The sequence below is a fragment of the Salmo salar genome, chromosome ssa10 (genome assembly GCF_905237065.1).
Source record: "Salmo salar chromosome ssa10, Ssal_v3.1, whole genome shotgun sequence".
In the NCBI taxonomy this organism is placed as follows: domain Eukaryota; kingdom Metazoa; phylum Chordata; class Actinopteri; order Salmoniformes; family Salmonidae; genus Salmo; species Salmo salar.
The window spans coordinates 73,570,414-73,589,186 of record NC_059451.1 but is presented as its reverse complement, the minus strand read 5'-3'; the positions used below and the strand labels follow the sequence as shown (position 1 = coordinate 73,589,186).

The 18,773-nt window shown below is 41.0% G+C and overlaps 1 protein-coding gene across 1 annotated transcript; it reads right to left on the bottom strand.

The window, feature by feature from the left end:
* Nucleotides 1-180: 180 nt before the first annotated feature.
* On the bottom strand, nt 181-18,669 carry LOC106561095 (cation channel sperm-associated protein 2). Its single transcript, XM_014124719.2, has 13 exons — nt 18,440-18,669; nt 18,108-18,291; nt 17,467-17,640; nt 17,023-17,091; nt 14,825-14,997; nt 11,415-11,576; nt 5,557-5,681; nt 5,073-5,251; nt 4,664-4,763; nt 4,143-4,169; nt 3,898-3,983; nt 1,774-1,932; nt 181-1,339 (listed from the first exon to the last, which is right to left on the bottom strand). The coding sequence occupies exons 1-13, from the start codon at nt 18,449-18,451 to the stop codon at nt 1,308-1,310; spliced, it is 1,482 nt and encodes a 493-aa protein (XP_013980194.2). The 5' UTR covers nt 18,452-18,669; the 3' UTR covers nt 181-1,307.
* Nucleotides 18,670-18,773: the final 104 nt, after the last annotated feature.

Genomic DNA, 18,773 nt, shown 5'->3' with positions numbered 1-18,773 from the left:
CACCCACCAGTTGGTCTGATCCTGGATCCCTAAATAAAGGGACACATTTCTATGCCATATGACATTATTCAGAATATTGCGTGTCCCAATCTTAGATAGACATGTGCGTCAATCAAGGTTACATTGGTACTATCCTATGCAATAGCTGGTGGACAATAGAACGTTTTTATAAAACAAGGCTACATTAAGTTCTCAGAGCAGAGGTTACTCTCAAAGTAGTCGAGAAATGGCTGCCAGACCATGTAAATCGTTCATGGGAGGAAGGGTTTGGAATCGAGATCTCCGAAATCACCTGGCATTCTGCAATTGACAGGATACACTCATCCTCTATCTGCATTAGACATGAGTTACTACAGTTATAAAGTATTTCATCGCCTACACGTTTGCAGGAGTAGACCTACCAGATTGTAAACAGAAATAGACCCAACCTGCTCTAGATGCCATCAGCCAACCACCACTCTGTATCACATGTACTGGTCATGCCCGACACTAGGTCCATTCTGGTGCTCTATCTTTGAGACTTTCTCATATATATGCAATAAAAAAATTGCCCCAACTCCCTTTTGTCCCTATTATTGGGGCGCCCCCGAAGACATTACTTTCTGCATTACCCAAGCAGAGGCCATAGCCTTCTCGTCCCTTCTGGCCCGCGCGATACCCCGCCATCGCATGCTCACTGAGTTAGGGATGTTATGGCACATCTCAAACTTGTGAAGGTAAAATATTCCACCCGTGGCTCCTCTCAAAAGTTTTCTAAGGTCTGGCAGCCATTTCTTAACTACTTTGAGATTAACCTCTGCGCTGAGAACTTAATGTAGCCTTCTTTTTAAAAAAACAACAATTGTTATTGTCCACCAGCTATTGCATAGGACAGTACCAATGTAACCTTGATGTGTCTAAGATGTCACATGTCAGTCTAAGATGGCAGGGAATAATCTTAAGGGGAACTGTGGTGGACACGGTGCATGACCTCCCAGGGGGCTCAGTGACACTGTGTAAGAGTACCCCCTATTACATATTGGGTGGAACTGTGAGACCATTCAAGTTGACTACTACTAGGAATAAATATATTTGACCTCATTGCCTTAGCCTGGCATCCAAACTGAGGTGAAGTAAAACAACGGTGAGCGCAGCATTCAGTATGGTTTAACCAGGCTATCGTTGGCTCTCTCTGCCCTCCACATCAGGGTAAACTAGATGACTAATTGAACATGGACACTGACAATACTGGGAAGAGAAAAAACATGTTTCATTTTCTTCAAAATATGGTGGCTCTTCTTCTTCTGAATAGATGTCGATGTGGGGTCCTATGAGTCGTGCAGGTTTAGCAAAGCCTGAACTGTGTCAGAGAAGACAGAGAGAGTAGGGAGAGTGACAGAGAGAAAACATTTTGTAGGTCTACTGTGTCTATTATGTACTTTATATGAGGTTCTAAAATGAGGCATACTTATTACATGATTAAGGCATCTAACAAAAACACAAGAAACCTATTCAGAAGGGAGCTGTTGTTACAATAGTTCAGACTCATTTCTACTAGTCTCGGCTATCAAGACTATTGCAAAGTGCATAGTCTCAAGTAGTTTCCTCTCCCTATCTCATCTCCTTCATCTGCACTCAGTGCCATCTCTAGCCTTTTGGGGGCCCTATGAGAGATTTGGTTGGGGGGCCCCCACCCCACGTGCAAAACCTTTTAGTCTCTTCGCCATCTAAATACAGTCCGGGAGGGGACGACTACGACTACTACTACTCCTCCTCCTCCGTGTGATTCCTTACCTGCTAAGTTCTGCAGCCTCTTCCTCTCGTCCAGGTTGTGCTGGAGCATCTCCAGCAGCTCAAAGTACCTGAAAAGGGAATCCCGGGGCCAGGTGACCTTCTCGTTCTCCTCCTGCTCCTGCATCACCTTCATGTTCTCCTCCACGTACGACTCCCAGTCTAACAGAGGGGGGTAATACGAGGAAACCAGTTCATTAGGGCATGAAACAGAAAAATGCTGTAAAACTGTTTGCAGCAGAAAACGAATCCAGGGATAACCTCTCTGTTTCAGTTTGTTTTAAGCTTGGTGCCTTTATGATGACCCAGACTACTCTTTTAGAGTGCATCGTAGTAATGAGATCTCAGTGTCCGGGGCATGTTGGTATGTTCACAAAAATTCTTAACAGAATTGATGTACTGTACCAAATATCATCACACACTCCAAATGTACTCTCTATGATTTATTGGGTATCACCAACATTTTGACACAAATTTGGTTCCTTGGAAGTTGTGGGAACGTGTGTTTTTGGTTTCAGATTGGTTTCCAGGAACGGAGCCCTAAGTTTCCTGACGGGTAAAACTGAACTTTTTTTTTTTTACGTTCTTAGAACAAAACCAAACATTTCAGACTGTTATGGGAATGTTTATTTTTTTGGTTGCAGGGAGATTCTGAAAACATTTCACTTGAGTTTCTGGGAGATTTTATTAACTCTCTGAGAACAGAAATTATAGTTTATTTGAAGGTAATTAAATAACATTCTGAGAACATTCTCTAAATGCTATGAAAGTTTTGTTTAGTTATTAGTGAAAGTTTGCTTACAATTACAGTAGGTGTGATCTTGCACACACTTAACAAGATGGAGGATTAGAGAGTTTTGTTGACGCTGAGAATGGAATGTAAATGTAAATAACATTCTTAGAGCGTTCTCTGAAAGTTTCTGTGGTTTTTATGGAAAGTTTTCTCCATGTTCTGAGAACAGAATTTAGCTTATTGATGGTAATGTTTTTGGTAACATTTAGAATTCCATTTTCTTTACAACATTCCCAGAATATTACCAAGAACGGACATAAAAGAGACATAAAATACATTCTCCGAAAGTTCTGAGAACATTGCTTAAGTTACACCGTTTTTGAGAATGTTCCCAGAATGTAGTCAAAATATAACATTAAATAGAACCACATGGGAACTTGTGCAGAATGTTCTGTACTGAAATTCCCACAAAAGATCGTTGTTTCTTAAAGTTCTCTGAACAATTTAAGGACATTACTTTAAATAGAACCATGAGGAAACCTGTAAGAAACGTTATGCTGAAGTACTGAAATTCCCACAGAAGACCATTGTTTCTTAACATTAAACAATTTGAGAACATTCCCAATGTCAAACCATTTAGAGAACATTCTTAGAATATTATCAAAATGTAATTAAATGTAACCATGTGTGAACTTTTAGGAAACGTTCTGTTAAAGTAATGAAATAAAGTTTTTTTGTCAAGTTCTGTCACGTCCTGACCATAGTAAAATGTTATTTTCTATGGTAGAGTAGGTCAGGGCGTGACAGGGGGTGTTTTGTATTTTTTTCCTATGTTTTCTATATCTATGTTTAGTTCTAGTTTTCTATTTCTATGTTGTTTTTTTGGGGTTGATCTCCAATTGGAGGCAGCTGGTCCTCGTTGTCTCTAATTGGAGATCATATTTAAGTAGGGGTTTTTCTTCCTGGGTTATTATATTTTGAGTAGTGTTTGTTTCTCTCTGTGTCACGGTTTGTTGTTTTGTCAATTCAGTTATTTATGTTTTGCAAAGTTTCACGGATTAAATAAATGTGGAACTACAACCACGCTGCACTTTGGTCCCCTCGCTACGACAGTCGTGACAAGTTCCTTAAATGTGCTAAGAATGTTCCAAAGCAAAGCAACTATCCTGTACCATTCATAAAAAGCTGTGGGAAGGTTGTATGCAAAATAACCATAGGACAACCTCTAACCTCTCAGCTCTAAGAAACATAGGGTTCTTGGAATGTTCTTTGTTCTGTGACAAAATAAATTGCTATTTTGTCTCATTCTAAGATCGCAAAGAAATGGTCTCTATTCAAAGTATGATGAGTATATTATGGTGTCCCAATGGTGGTTAGGTTTGAAAAGAACCCACCTTTTTCTGGAATATTACATCTTGTAAACTTTAGTAGATCCTCAGTGGAAAATGACTCTTCATCACCCTCTGCCACTTTGCTCAGCCTAAATGTATATTTGAATATATTAGACCTAACTTGAACTTTTTTCAATTGTGAATTTAAATTAAATGAATTCAATTGTGTCGACATCAAATTGTTTTATACATTTTACGATATGACAGGGACGAGAACGTACATGAAACGTTAAAAGAAACTGTCTTACCTGGCAAATTTCAAATTACTTATCCTCCTACAAAAAGAAAAGCAAAAACATAAATTTTTCAAGATATTTGTCAAAAGACATGACATGAACATATTTTATCTAAACAAAGGTACAGTGAGGGAAAAAAGTATTTGATCCCCTGCTGATTTTGTACGTTTGCCCACTGACAAAGAAATGATCAGTCTATAATTTTAATGGTAGGTTTATTTGAACAGTGAGAGACAGAATAACAACAAAAAAATCCAGAAAAACGCATGTCAAAAATGTTAAATAAATCGATTTGCATAGACTGATCATTTCTTTGTCAGTGGGCAAACGTACAAAATCAGCAGGGGATCAAATACCTTTTTCCCTCACTGTAATATACAGGTTAGTTTCTCACATATTGGCCCAGAAAGTAATGGTGAACATCAAAGACATTCTATCTTGAAAAAGATAATACTTTCATTTCTTTACTGTAATGCTACGTCTTATTCGCCAATCACACCGGTTTGTAGAATCCAATAGAACATCACCCTCACCTGTTTATGATCTCAGCTTTAAAGAGATCAGCTTTGGCCTGGATCTCAATCTGCTGTACCTCTTTAGAGAGGTCACTCCGGATGGCCTGGAAGTTATTCACTGGATGGACAAAAAGGAAACAGACAATTAGTTAAAAAATATCTGAGCATTATCACATTAGCATACCACTTAGACTGCATGCTCAGTAGTATTTATGCAAGTAGTATGGACATTGGAACAGTATGATATAAAACCGTTTTATATCAAACTGGCCCACAAAGTTAGAGAACGTTTTTAATTTCCATTTTAATGTGAAATATCTAGATAAAAGATAAAGACCCACAAACAGTCAAGTCTGAGAATATAAAAAAAGAAAATGAAATAGCTAAATGGATGCTCTTTATCAAAGCATTACGGGGAAGTACCTACCCATAATACCCACAAAGATATTGCGGAATACGAAGGAGCCTATGAGGAGCCAGAGGATGATGTATAGGCCACATATGGCTTTGTCCAGTTCTGGAACTTTGCGGGTGTCGGCGAGCAGAGCGTACCAGTGATCCATGGTGAAGAGGATGAAGAGGGTGATGAAGGAGTTGTAGATATCTCTGGGAGATGATGAAAGTTCATGAAAATGTGTCAAAAATCTTCAAAGATGTAACATGGCTGTAGGTTTTGTTCCTTAACAGAAATGGATTCTGACTGGTTGGACTCTAACCTTATCTGTAATGTAATATCAAGTGTTTGCATTCTACTCTTGAAGGCCTGAGATTTAGGAAAATGTAATGTTTCTCAATGACCACTGTTCACATTAATATCATATTATCTTATCATAACTGAGAATGAGAGAAATACTACTGTTAAATACTTCCAAAGAAATCAAGCTTTCATAGTAAGAGCAAATGTCACACACTTAAAGTTCATATTGTAGACCAGGCCCTCGACGTTGGAGCGAGTGTAACTCTCGAACAGGATGACTCCAACCACAGCGAAGATATAAGCAAACACCAGCAGCAGTAAGAAGATGAAGGTCATAGCCTGTAAACACACAGAGATATTTTGTCGTCCTTCTGTAGAATAGTATAGAATAGAGGCACTTCATAACAGTGGGACCATTTCTATGTTCCATCTGGTCACAAAAGGACCACACATGTATACAGGTAGGACTAATCAAATCATATGTATTACATTCGACTGGTATAGACTTTACAGTGAAATGCTTGCTTACGAACCTTTAAAAATAATAATACAAAATAAAATAGTAACTAACACAAGGAATCAAATAAAATACACAAGAATGGAGCTACGTACAGGAAGTACCAGCACCAGATCAATGTGGAGCTATATACAGGAAGTACCAGCACCGGATCAATGTGGAGCTATATACAGAGAGTACCAGCACCAGATCAATGTGGAGCTATATACAGGAAGTACCAGTACCAGATCAATGTGGAGCTATATACAGGAAGTACCAGTACCAGATCAATGTGGAGCTATATACAGGAAGTACCAGTACCAGATCAATGTGGAGCTATATACAGGAAGTACCAGTACCGGATCAATGTGGAGCTATATACAGGAAGTACCAGCACCGGATCAATGTGGAGCTATATACAGAGAGTACCAGCACCAGATCAATGTGGAGCTATATACAGGAAGTACCAGTACCAGATCAATGTGGAGCTATATACAGGGAGTACCAGTACCAGATCAATGTGGAGCTATATACAGGAAGTACCAGTACCAGATCAATGTGGATCTATATACAGGAAGTACCAGTACCAGATCAATGTGGAGCTATATACAGGAAGTACCAGTACCAGATCAATGTGGAGCTATATACAGGAAGTACCAGTACCAGATCAATGTGGAGCTATATACAGGAAGTACCAGCACCAGATCAATGTGGAGCTATATACAGGAAGTACCAGCACCGGATCAATGTGGAGCTATATACAGAGAGTACCAGCACCAAATCAATGTGGAGCTATATACAGGAAGTACCAGATCAATGTGGAGCTATATACAGGAAGTACCAGCACCAGATCAATGTGGATCTATATACAGGAAGTACCAGCACCAGATCAATGTGGAGCTATATACAGGAAGTACCAGCACCAGATCAATGTGGAGCTATATACAGGGAGTACCAGTACCAAATCAATGTGGAGCTATATACAGGGAGTACCAGTACCAGATCAATGTGGAGCTATATACAGGGAGTACCAGTACCAGATCAATGTGGATCTATATACAGGGAGTACCAGTACCAGATCAATTTGGAGCTATATACAGGGAGTTCCAGTACCAGATCAATGTGGAGCTATATACAGGAAGTACCAGTACCAGATCAATGTGGAGCTATATACAGGGAGTACCAGTACCAGATCAATGTGGAGCTATATACAGGGAGTACCAGTACCAGATCTATGTGGAGCTATATACAGGGAGTACCAGTACCAGATCAATGTGGAGCTATATACAGGGAGTACCAGTACCAGATCAATGTGAAGAGGTATGATGTATTTCAGGTAAATACACTACATGACCAAAAGTATGTGGATACTTGCTCGTCAAACATCTCATTCCAAAATCATGGGCATTAATATGGAGTTAATCCCCCCTTTTCTGCTATAACAGCCTCCACTCTTCTGGGATGCTTTCCACTAGATGTTGGAACATTGCTGCGGGGACTTGCTTCCATTCAGCCACAAGAGCATTACTTAGGTCGGGCACTGATGTTGGCCGATTAGGCCTGGCTCGCAGTCGGTGTTCTAATTCATCCCAAAGGTGTTCGATGGGGTTGAAGTCAGGGCTCTGTGCAGGCCAGTCAAGTTCTTCCCCACCGATCTCGACAAACCATTTCTGTATGGTCCTCGCTTTGTATACAGGGCATTGTCATGCTGAAACAGGAAAGGGCCTTCCCCAAACTGTTGCCACAAAGTTGGGAGTACAGAATTGTCTAGAACGTCATTGTATACTGTAGTGTTTAAGATTCCCTTCAGTGGAACTAAGGGACCTAGCCCAAACCATGAAAAACAGCCCCAGACCATTATTCCACCTCCACCAAACTGTACAGTTGGCACTATGCATTGGGGCAGGTAGCGTTCTCCTGGAATCTGCCAAACACGGATTTGTCCGTCTGACTGCCAGATGGTGAAGCGTGATTCATCACTCCACAGAATGCATTTTCACTGCTCCAGAGTCCAATGGCGGCAAGCTTTATATCACTCCAGCCGACGTTTGGCATTGAGCATGGTGATCTTAGGCTAGTGCGGCTACTCGGCCATGGAAACCCATTTCATGAAGCTCCCGACGAACAGTTCTTGTGCTGACATTGCTTCCAGAAGCTTCCAGAAGCAGTTTGGACCTTGGTAGTGAGTGCTGCAACTGAGGACAGACAAGTTTTACGCGTTACGTGTTTCAGCATTCGGGGTTCTGTTCTGTGGCCTACCACTTTGCTTCTGAGCCGTTGTTGCTCCTAGACATTTCCACTTCACAATAACAGCACTTACAGTTGACCGGGACAGCTCTAGCAGGGAAGAAATTTGATGAACTGACTTGTTGGAAAGGTGGCATCCTATGATGGTGCCACGTTTAAAGTCATTGAGCTTTTCAGTGAGGCCATTCTACTGCCAATGATTGTCTATGGAAATTGCATGGTTGTGTGCTCGATTTTATACTCCTGTTAGCAACGGGTGTGACTGAAATAGCCAAATTCACAAATTTCAAGGGGTGTCCACATTTTGTATATATAGTGTATGTACATAAAGGCAGGGTAACGCGACTAGGCATCCAGATAGATAATCATATGAGTAAAATAAAGAGTCTGTGAGTATGCATGTGTGTTTGTGTTGTGTCGGTATCCGTGTGTAGTGTATGTGAATGTGTGGGAGTGACCATGTAGTGTGTGCTCCCTCTCCGGCCTCTAGGTCACCAGGCTGCTCGTTATGGCGCACACTTGTTACCATCGTTACGCGCACCTGCGCGTCATCAGACTCACCTGGACTCCATCACTTCCCTGATTACCTTCCCTATATATGTCACTACATTTGGTTCCTTCCCCAGGCGTTATAGTTTCTGTTCCAGTGTCATGTCGGTATGTTGTTTGTGTTTCTTGTTTTGTATTTAGTTGCGTTTATTTATTGAAACACTCACTTCATGAACTTGCTTCCCGACTCTCAACGCACTTGTTATAGAGTGTGTATATGGTATGTACAGTGCATCCGGAAACTATTCAACCCCCTTGACTTTTTCCACATTTTGTTATGTTACAGCTTTATTCTAATTTTAAAATAATTTTATTGCTCATCAATCTACACACAATACCCCATAATGACAAAGAAAAAATAGGTTTTTAGAATTTTTTTGCAAATTTATTACAAATAAAAACAGATACCTTATTTAAATAAGTATTCAGACCCTTTGCTATGAGACTCAATTTAGCTCAGGTGCATCCTGTTTCCATTGATCATCCTTGAGATGTTTCTACAACTTGATTGGAGTCCACCTGTCATCAATTAATTTGGAAAGGCACACACCTGTCAGTAAAAGGCACATGACAGCCCACTTGGAGTTTTCCAAAAGGCACTTGAAAAACTTTCAGACCATGAGAAACAAGATTCTCTGGTCTAATGAAACCAAGATTGAACTCTTTGGCCTGAATTCCAAGCCTCACGTCTGGAGGAAACCTGGCACCATCCCTACGTTGGGATGTTTTTTAGTGGCAGGGACTGGGAGACTAGTCAGGATCGAGGGAAAGTTAAATGGAGGAAATTTCAGAGATATCCTTGATGAAAACCTGCTCCAGAGCACTCAAGACCTCAGACTGGGGCGAAGGTTCACCTTCCAACAGGACAACAACCGTAAGCACACAGCCAAGACAATGCAGGAGTGGCTTTAGGGACAATTCTCTGAAAGTCCTTGAGTGTCCCAGCCAGAGCCCGGACTTGAACCAGATCGAACATCCCTGAAAATAACTGAGCAGTCCAACCTGACAGAACTTGAGAGGATCTGCAGAGAAGAGTGGGAGAAACTCCCCAAATACAGTGCCACGCTTGTAGCGTCATACCCAAGAAGATTGTAATCGCTGCCAAAAGGTGCTTCAACAAAGTACTGAATAAAGGGTCTGAATACTTATGTAAATGTGATATTTCAGTAAGACATATATTGCAGCTTTTAAAGTCTCTATAATAGGAGACTCTGGAACGAAGCTCATCCATCTTATTCTCGAGTGACTAGACATTTGCCAATAGAACAGACCGGAAAGCCTTTCAGTTTTTCTCTTCGCCTCAATTTCACCAGGACTCCACCTCGTCTCCCACGTTTTGGTAGCCCATGGAACAAAGAAATATGGTCCAGTATGAGCAGTGGAACAGCTGAGTCTGAGTTGAAGTCGTATTTGAAGTTGAAATCGAGGTTAGTAACTGTCAATCTGATATCCAGAAGTGCTTGGCAGTCATATGTGATAATAGGATGGCTAGAAGTTGACCATGTTACCTGCCTGGGGCCTCATTTATCAACCCTGTGTAAATGTCTCACTAAAATCTGGCGTACATAGAGATTCTAGGATTTAAGTGCACAACAAATTATTGGGATTCATCAAACTGTCACACACAACATATATGCATGTTTTCATTGATAAATCAGACACATACCCGCCTGAAAAACGTCATCCATTCACCTTTTATGTTGACAAAAACGCTCTCATTTGCTGTATAATTTGGACATGTTGGAACTGGGCCATGAGCAGAGTGTTTAAATCCTTTGCAGTGACTTTTTCAAACTAAAAATGCATGCCATCTATAGCAAGTGCCAAATACTGGCTGCGCATTCTGGAGGGTTGATTGCCATTTTGAACAATTTAAAAATAAATGATACAGTCTTGGTATAATCTCCAGCCTTGGGATAAACTCTGAGATTACAGGCCATGATGTCACTCTCTTATCACACAATTATTTTAAGTAGGCTACTAATTACTTTCAAGCATGCTTGGCTATTGAGCGATGGATAAATGTTAGCCTAATTTGTTGTGTAGCGGAAATAAGCAAGTCATGTCAGAAAGGAGAGATGCCCTGCAATATGATTATGATTTAGGCCTATATAATACAAGTAAAAGAAACATATTAGGCTAATTGCTGCAATGCGATCTACTTACAGCAAATGCATGTTTTATCATTAGGCTTACCTTTTAATGTTTTTATTAGTCTACTATTTCTATATTTCCCATGCATCAAACACTTCCATTTCCCAAAAAATAACTATATTTGCTTGCAATACAACTGATCAACCATTAGATGTTGAGTGTATGCATGAGCTGAACGTGGAGATTTTTTTACCTTTATTTAACTAGGCAAGTCAGTTAAGAACAAGTTCTTATTTTCAATGACGGCCTAGAAACAGTGGGTTAACTGCCTTGTTCAGAACGACAGATTTGTACTTTTTCAGCTCAGGGATTTGAACTATGCAACCTTTCGGTTACTAGCCCAACGCTCTAACCACTAGGCTACCCTAATACTTACACTTTCCTGTCAAGTTGAAATTGATAAATGCCAACCTTTGCGTGAAAACTGACAAGCAAGGTTGAGTCCTTTTCGTACACACGTACCTTTGAAAAATTTGTCACTCATGTTTGTCCGACTCCCAAAGTCTGTATCACTCAGTCTCTAACTGCACAATAAATGCTGACACCAATACAGAGGGAGTGTAAAACTGTTGGATCCATAGACATAGAATTACAGTATAATTATTATTCTATGGTTGGTTCCCTACCTTGAAAGCTTTGGAGATGGCCAACACGATAAGGCGGATCTGCCTGAATTTAGAGATAATTTTCAGGGAGCGGAGGATACGGAACTTCTTTAGGAGTGCCACAATCTCCAAGTCGTCAGTGTCCACCCCTTTGAAGACCTTCACGATCTCTGGTATAACAGACTGGGGGAGGAGAGAGAGGTAACCTGAGTACTGTAACTGGGATTTGGACTTGTATGTACAGTGCCTTCAGAAAGTATTCACATCCATTCACGGATTCCATTTGTTGTGTTACAGCCTGAATTCAAAATTGATGAAATATCTATTTTTTTCTCACCCATCTACACAAAATATCCCATCATGACAAAGTGAAAACATGTTTTTAGAAATTGCTGCACATTTATCTACAATGAAATACAGAAATATCTCATTTTTATAAGTATCCACACCCCTGAGTTAATACATAGAATCACCTTTGGCAGAAATTAGTCTTTCTGGGTAAGTCTCTAAGAGCTTTGCGTGCCTGGATTGTACAATATAAAATTATATAAGCTAAGTCAAGTTGGTTGTTGATCATTGCTAGACAGCCATTTTCAAGTCTTTCCATAGATTTTCAAGATGATTTTAAGTCAAAACTGTAACTTGGCCACGCAGGAACTTTCACTGCAACTCCAGTGTAGATTTGGCCTTGTGTTTTACGTTATTGTCCCGCTGAATTGTCCTGGTGAAAGATGAATTAATCTCCCAGTGTCTGGTGGAAAGCAGACTGAACCAGGTGTTCCTCTAGGATTTTGCCTGTGCTTAGCTCCATTCAGCCTTATTTTATATTCTGAAAAACTCCCCATTCCTTAACTATTACACGCGTACCCATAACATGATGCAGCCACCACTGTGCTTGAAAATATGGAGAGTGGTACTCAGTAATGTGTTGTATTGGATTTGCCCCAAACATAATGCTTTGTATTCAGGACAAAAAGTTAATTGCTTTGACACAATTTTTGCAGTATTACTTTAGTGCCTTGTTGCAAACAGGATATTTCTGAATATTTGTATTCTGTACAGACTTCCTTCTTTTCACTCTGTCAATTAGGTTAGTATTGTGGATTAACTACAATGTTGTTGATCCATCCTCAGCTTTCTCCTATCACAGCCATTAAACTCAGTTACTGTTTTAAAGTCACCATTGGTGTCATGGTGAAATCCCAGAGCGGTTTCCTTCCTCTCTGGCAACTGAGTTAGGAAGGATGCCTGTATCTTTGTACTTACTGGGTGTATTGATAAACCATAACTTCAACATGCTCAAAACGATATGCAACGTCTGCTTTCTTTATTTTTACCAATAGACCCCCTTCTTTGCGAAGCATTGGAAAACCTTCCTGATCTTTGATTCGTCATTGGAAAACCTCCCTGATGTTTGTGGCTGAATCTGGGTTTAGAATTCACTGCTCGACTGAGGGACCTTACAGATAATTATATGTGTGGGGTAAGGAAATGAGGTGTTCATTCCAACATCATGTTAAACACTGTTACACACAGTGAGTCCATGCAACTTAGTATGGTTTCTAACTCCTCTAGCTCCACAATGAGAGAGGGTGCAGGCCAGGCAGCAGGGAGGGTGCAGGTCAGGCAGCAGGGTGGAGTGTAGAGACGCAGACTCTCTCGACCTTTAAGTCTTTATTGGAAACTCATCTCTTCAGTAGGTCCTATGATTGAGTGTAGCCTGGCCCAGGGGTGTGAAGGTGAACGGAAAGGCACTGGAGCGAAGAACCACCCTTGCTGTCTCTGCCTGGCCGGTTCCCCTCTCTCCACTGGGATTCTCTGCCTCTAACCCTATTACGGGGGCTGAGTCACTTGCTTACTGGTGCAATTCCATGCCGTCCCTAGGAGGGGGGCGTCACTTGAGTGGGTTGAGTCTCTGATGTGATCTTCCTGTCCGGGTTGGTGCCCCCCTCGGGTTTGTGCCGTGGGGGAGATCTTCGTGGGCTATACTCGGCCTTGTCTCAGGGTAGTAAGTTGGTGGTTGAAGTTCCCTCTAGTGGTGTGGGGGCTGTGGTTTGGCAAAGTGGGTGGGGTTATATCCTACCTGGTTGGCCCTGTCCGGGGGGTGTAGTCGGACGGGGCCACGGGGTCTCCTGACCCCTCCTGTCTCAGCCTCCAGTAATTATGCTGCAATAGGTTGTGTCGGGGGGCTAGGGTCAGTCTGTTATATCTGGAGTATTTCTCCTGTCTTATCCGGTGTCCTGTGTGAATTTAAGTAGGCTCCCTCTAATTCTCTCTCTCTTTCTCTTCTCTCGGAGGACCTGAGCCCTAGGACCATGCCTCAGGACTACCTGGCCTGATGACTCCTTGCTGTCCCCAGTCCACCTGGTCGTGCTGCTGCCTCAGTCTCAACTGTTCTGCCTGCGGCTATGGAACCCTGACCTGTTCACCGAACGTGCTACCTTGTTCCGGACCTGCTGTTTTCGACTCTCTCTGCCGCACCTACTGTCTCTAACTCTAAATGATCGGCTATGAAAAGCCAATTGACATTTACTCCTGAGATGCTGACCTGTTGCACCCTCTACAACCACTGTGATTATTATTATTTGACCCTGCTGGTCATCTATGAACGTTTGAACATCTTGGTCATGTACTGTTATCTCCACCCGGCACAGCCAGAATAGGACTGGTGTAATGATTTTCTTAGAGAAGTGGAGGAGTCAAGTGCAGGACACAGGGATAAAGGTAAACAAACGTGTTTACTAAAATATTCAATCAATCTTCTCATCAAAATACATAGTTTGGAGAAACACCTCCAACTACACAAAACAGACAAACAATCACCGACAAGACAAACAGGAAATGCAGAGGTTTAAATAATGAACATAATTAGGGAAAATCAAAACAGGTGTACACAATAAAGACAAAACCAAACGAACTGTGAAACATGGATCGGTGGCAACTAGTAAGCCGGTGACGTCGACCGCCGAACGCCGCCCGAACAAGGAGAGGGGTCGACTTCGGCGGGAGTCGTGACAACTGGCCACCCCTCAGAGCATGGTTCCTCTCTAGGTTTCTTCCTAGGTTCCTGCCTTTCTAGGGAGTTTTTTCTAGCCACCGTGCTTCTACATCTGCATTGCTTGCTGTTTGGGGTTTTAGGCTGCATTGGTAAAAATGTCTACAAACATAATTCCACTTTGACATGATGGGGTATTGTGTGTGTAGGCACAAAATCTCAATTTAATCTATTTTAAATTCTGGCTGTAACACAACAAAATGTGGAAAATGTCAAGGGGTTTGAATACTTTCTGAAGGCACTGTATGTATAATACATAATGAATAGGCCTATATATAGGTTTGTATTTATTTATGTGCATCTATCTACATTGCATCTACAGTACATTCACATGGAGATAACTCATTATTCAATTCTTTGCTGGTTTGACTCTTACCAGCATGGTAACAGCAAAATCAAAGATATTCCAGGTGCTTTTCCAGAAGTTCCAGAAGTTGTCCAACCACTTCAATACGATCTCCAGGAAGAAGATGGCCAGGATGCTCCAGTCCAACATTTCCAGAACCAATTTCACAATCTCCAGATTGGGGTCCATGTTGTCAAACACCTCTTGGGCAGAAAGAATAGTCAGGTTGCCAGGTCTGCTTCTTGTCCAGCCAACAACAATCAATGAGTTGGCTAAAGCAAAGATAAATCATCTGCAAACCTTAGAATACATTTTGAAGTGAAGAAAGATCTAAGCTGAGTGTTGATAAAAAAAAAAAATAATTGCCAGGAAAAATAGTTTTGAGATTGGGTGATAGTTATTAATGTCGGAAGGGTTACCACCTTTGAGATGGTGCGCATGGGCAGCCTTCCAAACCCTAGGAACAGCACCCAAGATAAAATATTTCAATGATTCCGCAATCAGGGTAGAAGAAAGATGCAGCAAGAAAGGATTAAGCAAATCAGCCCCAGTGGATTAAAAAAAATAAAAAAATGTACACATCATGCACATCTCAGTAGAAAATTGTTGAAATTAAAACAAAGATTCACTAGAAGTTGACTGATCTCTCATTGCGCCTACTGGAGGTTGGGAGAGGGAAGAGCAGTCAACTAACTGACCAAGGGTCAGTTAAACCACCATTTATTTCAAATAAAAAGCCTGCCGAGATAAAAGGCTGAGTAAAAGCATCACTTATCTCATTTTTCTCAGTAATGACGCCAGTCTGACGCGATTTGCTTAGGCAGGGAAGGAGAGGAATTTCCACGTTTCAGCGCATTAACTGTTTTCCCAAAATTGTACGGCTCACCAGCAGAGTCTGAGATAGAACTTAGAAAGTAGCTTGATTTAGCTTTCTTAATTAAGGAAGTGTATCTATTTTTCAATTGCCTGAAATGCTGGCAATCAGCTACCGAGTCAGTTTGTCTGCCAGAGACACAGTATAAAAATTGATGAAAAAAGTTATAGAGCCAGTTTAGGGTCAGGCATGCAGCCGATAGAGGAAAGCTCAGAGCAAAACATACAGTAGTATCTTGAAGAGATACTTGGGGAGTTAAGTTTTTTAAATTCATCTTCATAATTATATGAAGATCAAAGTGTTTTGTTTCGTATCTCTAATACGTGCAATGATCACTGATGTCATTAGCAAATCGTCACTTATTAAGAACTTGTGGGAGCTATTTGTCAAAATTAGGTTAATCAGCGAGGACTTTGCTGGGTTTCTTACATGAATCAGTGTAGGTTTGGAGATTAGTTGAGTCAGGTTATAGTCCAGACAAATATTCTTCAAATGATCAGAGGCCATGTTAAGCCAATCCAGGTTCAAATCTTCTAACATAACTAATTCAGATTACATAAAATGTTATAAATACTCAGAAATAGTACCAACAGCATCCGCCAATGCAGCAGGACGGCAGTAAATCCCTGCTACAAACAAGTTAGTATTTTGGCATAAAGCCACATCTATAACCAAACACTCACACTTTTTGTGGATAGTGACACTTAGAGAACATGCATTGATTTCACGTGTAGCCACCCCTCAGTCTTTTTTTCAGGATATCACACCTGAAGATGTTGTAATCCCCAATTCCAATGTCCGTATTCATAATCAGACCACTGAGCCAGGTCTTTGTGAGGAACAGAATATCAGGGTAGGTGTCATGCACCCAGAAATCAAGAAGGTCCATCTTTGACATGACGTTCATATGCAACAGCCCAAGCCCTCTAATTGATTTGAAAACCGAGGGGGTATCCATTTGTGGAATTCACATAGGAACTAATTGCACTGGTCGAGCTAACCGCTATCTGCTGACAGAGTTATCGCTGGGATGACAGTGGTATTCAGGGGAGTTAGAGGAACATAAATTAGGTTACTTACATTGACCACACAACCATTTCTACGGGAAATAACATGCTTTCCATGTCCTCTGTTGCTAACTATGACAGGGGGGACTGGAGCACTAACAGACCCGGACCGTACACTTTGAAATATAGTAGGCATTCAATCTACGTAGTGAAACATCTTATGTCATTGAAAATTCCAGTCAATGCTCATAGACCCGGCTGTGGAAATATGGGGATAAAATGCATTACAAATGAGAATGATTATTTGATATTGAATTGATATGATGAGAGACTTAGATTTTTTTTACCTGCTTGTATCTCCAATACAATGGTGTTCAGAATGATGAGGATGACAATGATATTCATAAATATTTTACCTTGAGAATTCTGTCAAGTAAACAGCACACTTGAAAGGAATATGTGCAAAGCTATTTCCTGAGACAACAGTTGTTCACTTTAATGTTCCTATGAATAATCATGAAAAACATTGAAAACCTCTTGAGCCCAAATAACAACAAAAAAGACATACATGAGTCTTAAGTACATCACTGTAGTAGAAACCACCCCCCCAAAGTGTTATATATATATATATATATATATATATATATATGTAGAGTTTGTTTAGGGTTTGTTTTGAAATGGCTTGCATCTATAGGGTTAATCACTTTACGTCACTGCAGTTCCATTACATTTACAGGTACAACTAAAACCCAAGGCTTTGGTTTTCCATTCAGGACTGGGTGTAAGGATACTCTCTAGAATCCAGTGGGCAAACATGTTCAAGGGCGGATAGTTGGCATGGAGGTTCTCCAGTCGTCCCTGGCGACGGCGGTCCATGGTGATGGTGCTGTCCCTCTGGGGGGAGATCTCGAAGCGCACCAGCTGGTGTGTGTCCTTCCCCATCAGACTGGTGTAGTTCTCCTCGTCTGTCAAATACACACACAAATACACACACACACACACACACACACACACACACACACACACACACACACACACACACACACACACACACACAGACACACACAGACAGACAGACAGACAGACAGACAGACAGACAGACAGACAGACAGACAGACAGACAGACAGACAGACAGACAGACAGACAGACAGACAGACAGACAGACAGACAGACAGACAGACAGACAGACAGACAGAGACACGAGATAAGCATCCTTGTTATTTAGCAATGCCTTCTTAAAAACAATACACACAATACAATCACAGTTTTCCTGTATTGTAAAGTGTAGGCCAAGCAGGACCAAAGTGTGTAATCATCTGAAGTAAACATACTTCTACAAATCTCTTCACAGACAAACACCTCTAATCTCAAAACAACTGAGGCCGATTTCATTCAGACCAAATAGGAAGCTTTGTCATTACTGTGGGCTACCTAAAACATCATTGGTGCAGTATTTGGGGCTTCCTCTCTGCTCCTCCTGTAACTGGTCCAGCAGATAGAAGCTCTGGATGAGTTTGGACCTGACCACCTCTGCTCTGGGAAGGAACTTCTCAGTGGTTGACTTGCCCCTTTCATTATGGCTGTTGTAGGAGGGAAGATCCATGGAGGGGGGCTCCTGGAAAATGACCATGCAAATTACGGCAATTGTTGTCAGTGATTAGACCCTGAATTTGCAGTAAAGTTTTTAAAGAATGCCATTAATATGACAATTTGGATAGCCATAAATTCACAACATGAAACAGTCTTGTTAAATTATTACTTACCTGTGTCCCCATTTGTCTATGAATATCGTTCAGCTAAGCAAAACGAAAGCAGTTTGACATGATTTCACCTAAGCAGTTTGACATGACTGAAATGTTCCCTTCAACAGAACACAAATTTGTCATAAATCGAAATGGTATTTTACTATGTGTGACGTCACAACAGTATAATCGTTCTAGAGCGTAATCTCTCACCTGTTATTACATCGTTCATCAAAACGTGTTTGATGTTGTCTGTACTTCATAAATCAATCAACTCTATCCGGCTCTTAGTGATTAATACATGTAAAAGTACTGTATCATCTGACACAGAACATTTTTGTTTGGAAAGAAAAAC

Excerpts from the sequence above, each read along its gene's own strand:
- LOC106561095 (XM_014124719.2), bottom strand. Across the intron at positions 4,764-5,072 it reads TATCTTTGTGGGTATTATGG|TGAATAACTTCCAGGCCATC; the intron begins GTAGGTACTTCC and ends TTGTCCATCCAG. Across the intron at positions 1,340-1,773 it reads GAGGCTGCAGAACTTAGCAG|TTCAGGCTTTGCTAAACCTG; the intron begins GTAAGGAATCAC and ends TCTCTGACACAG.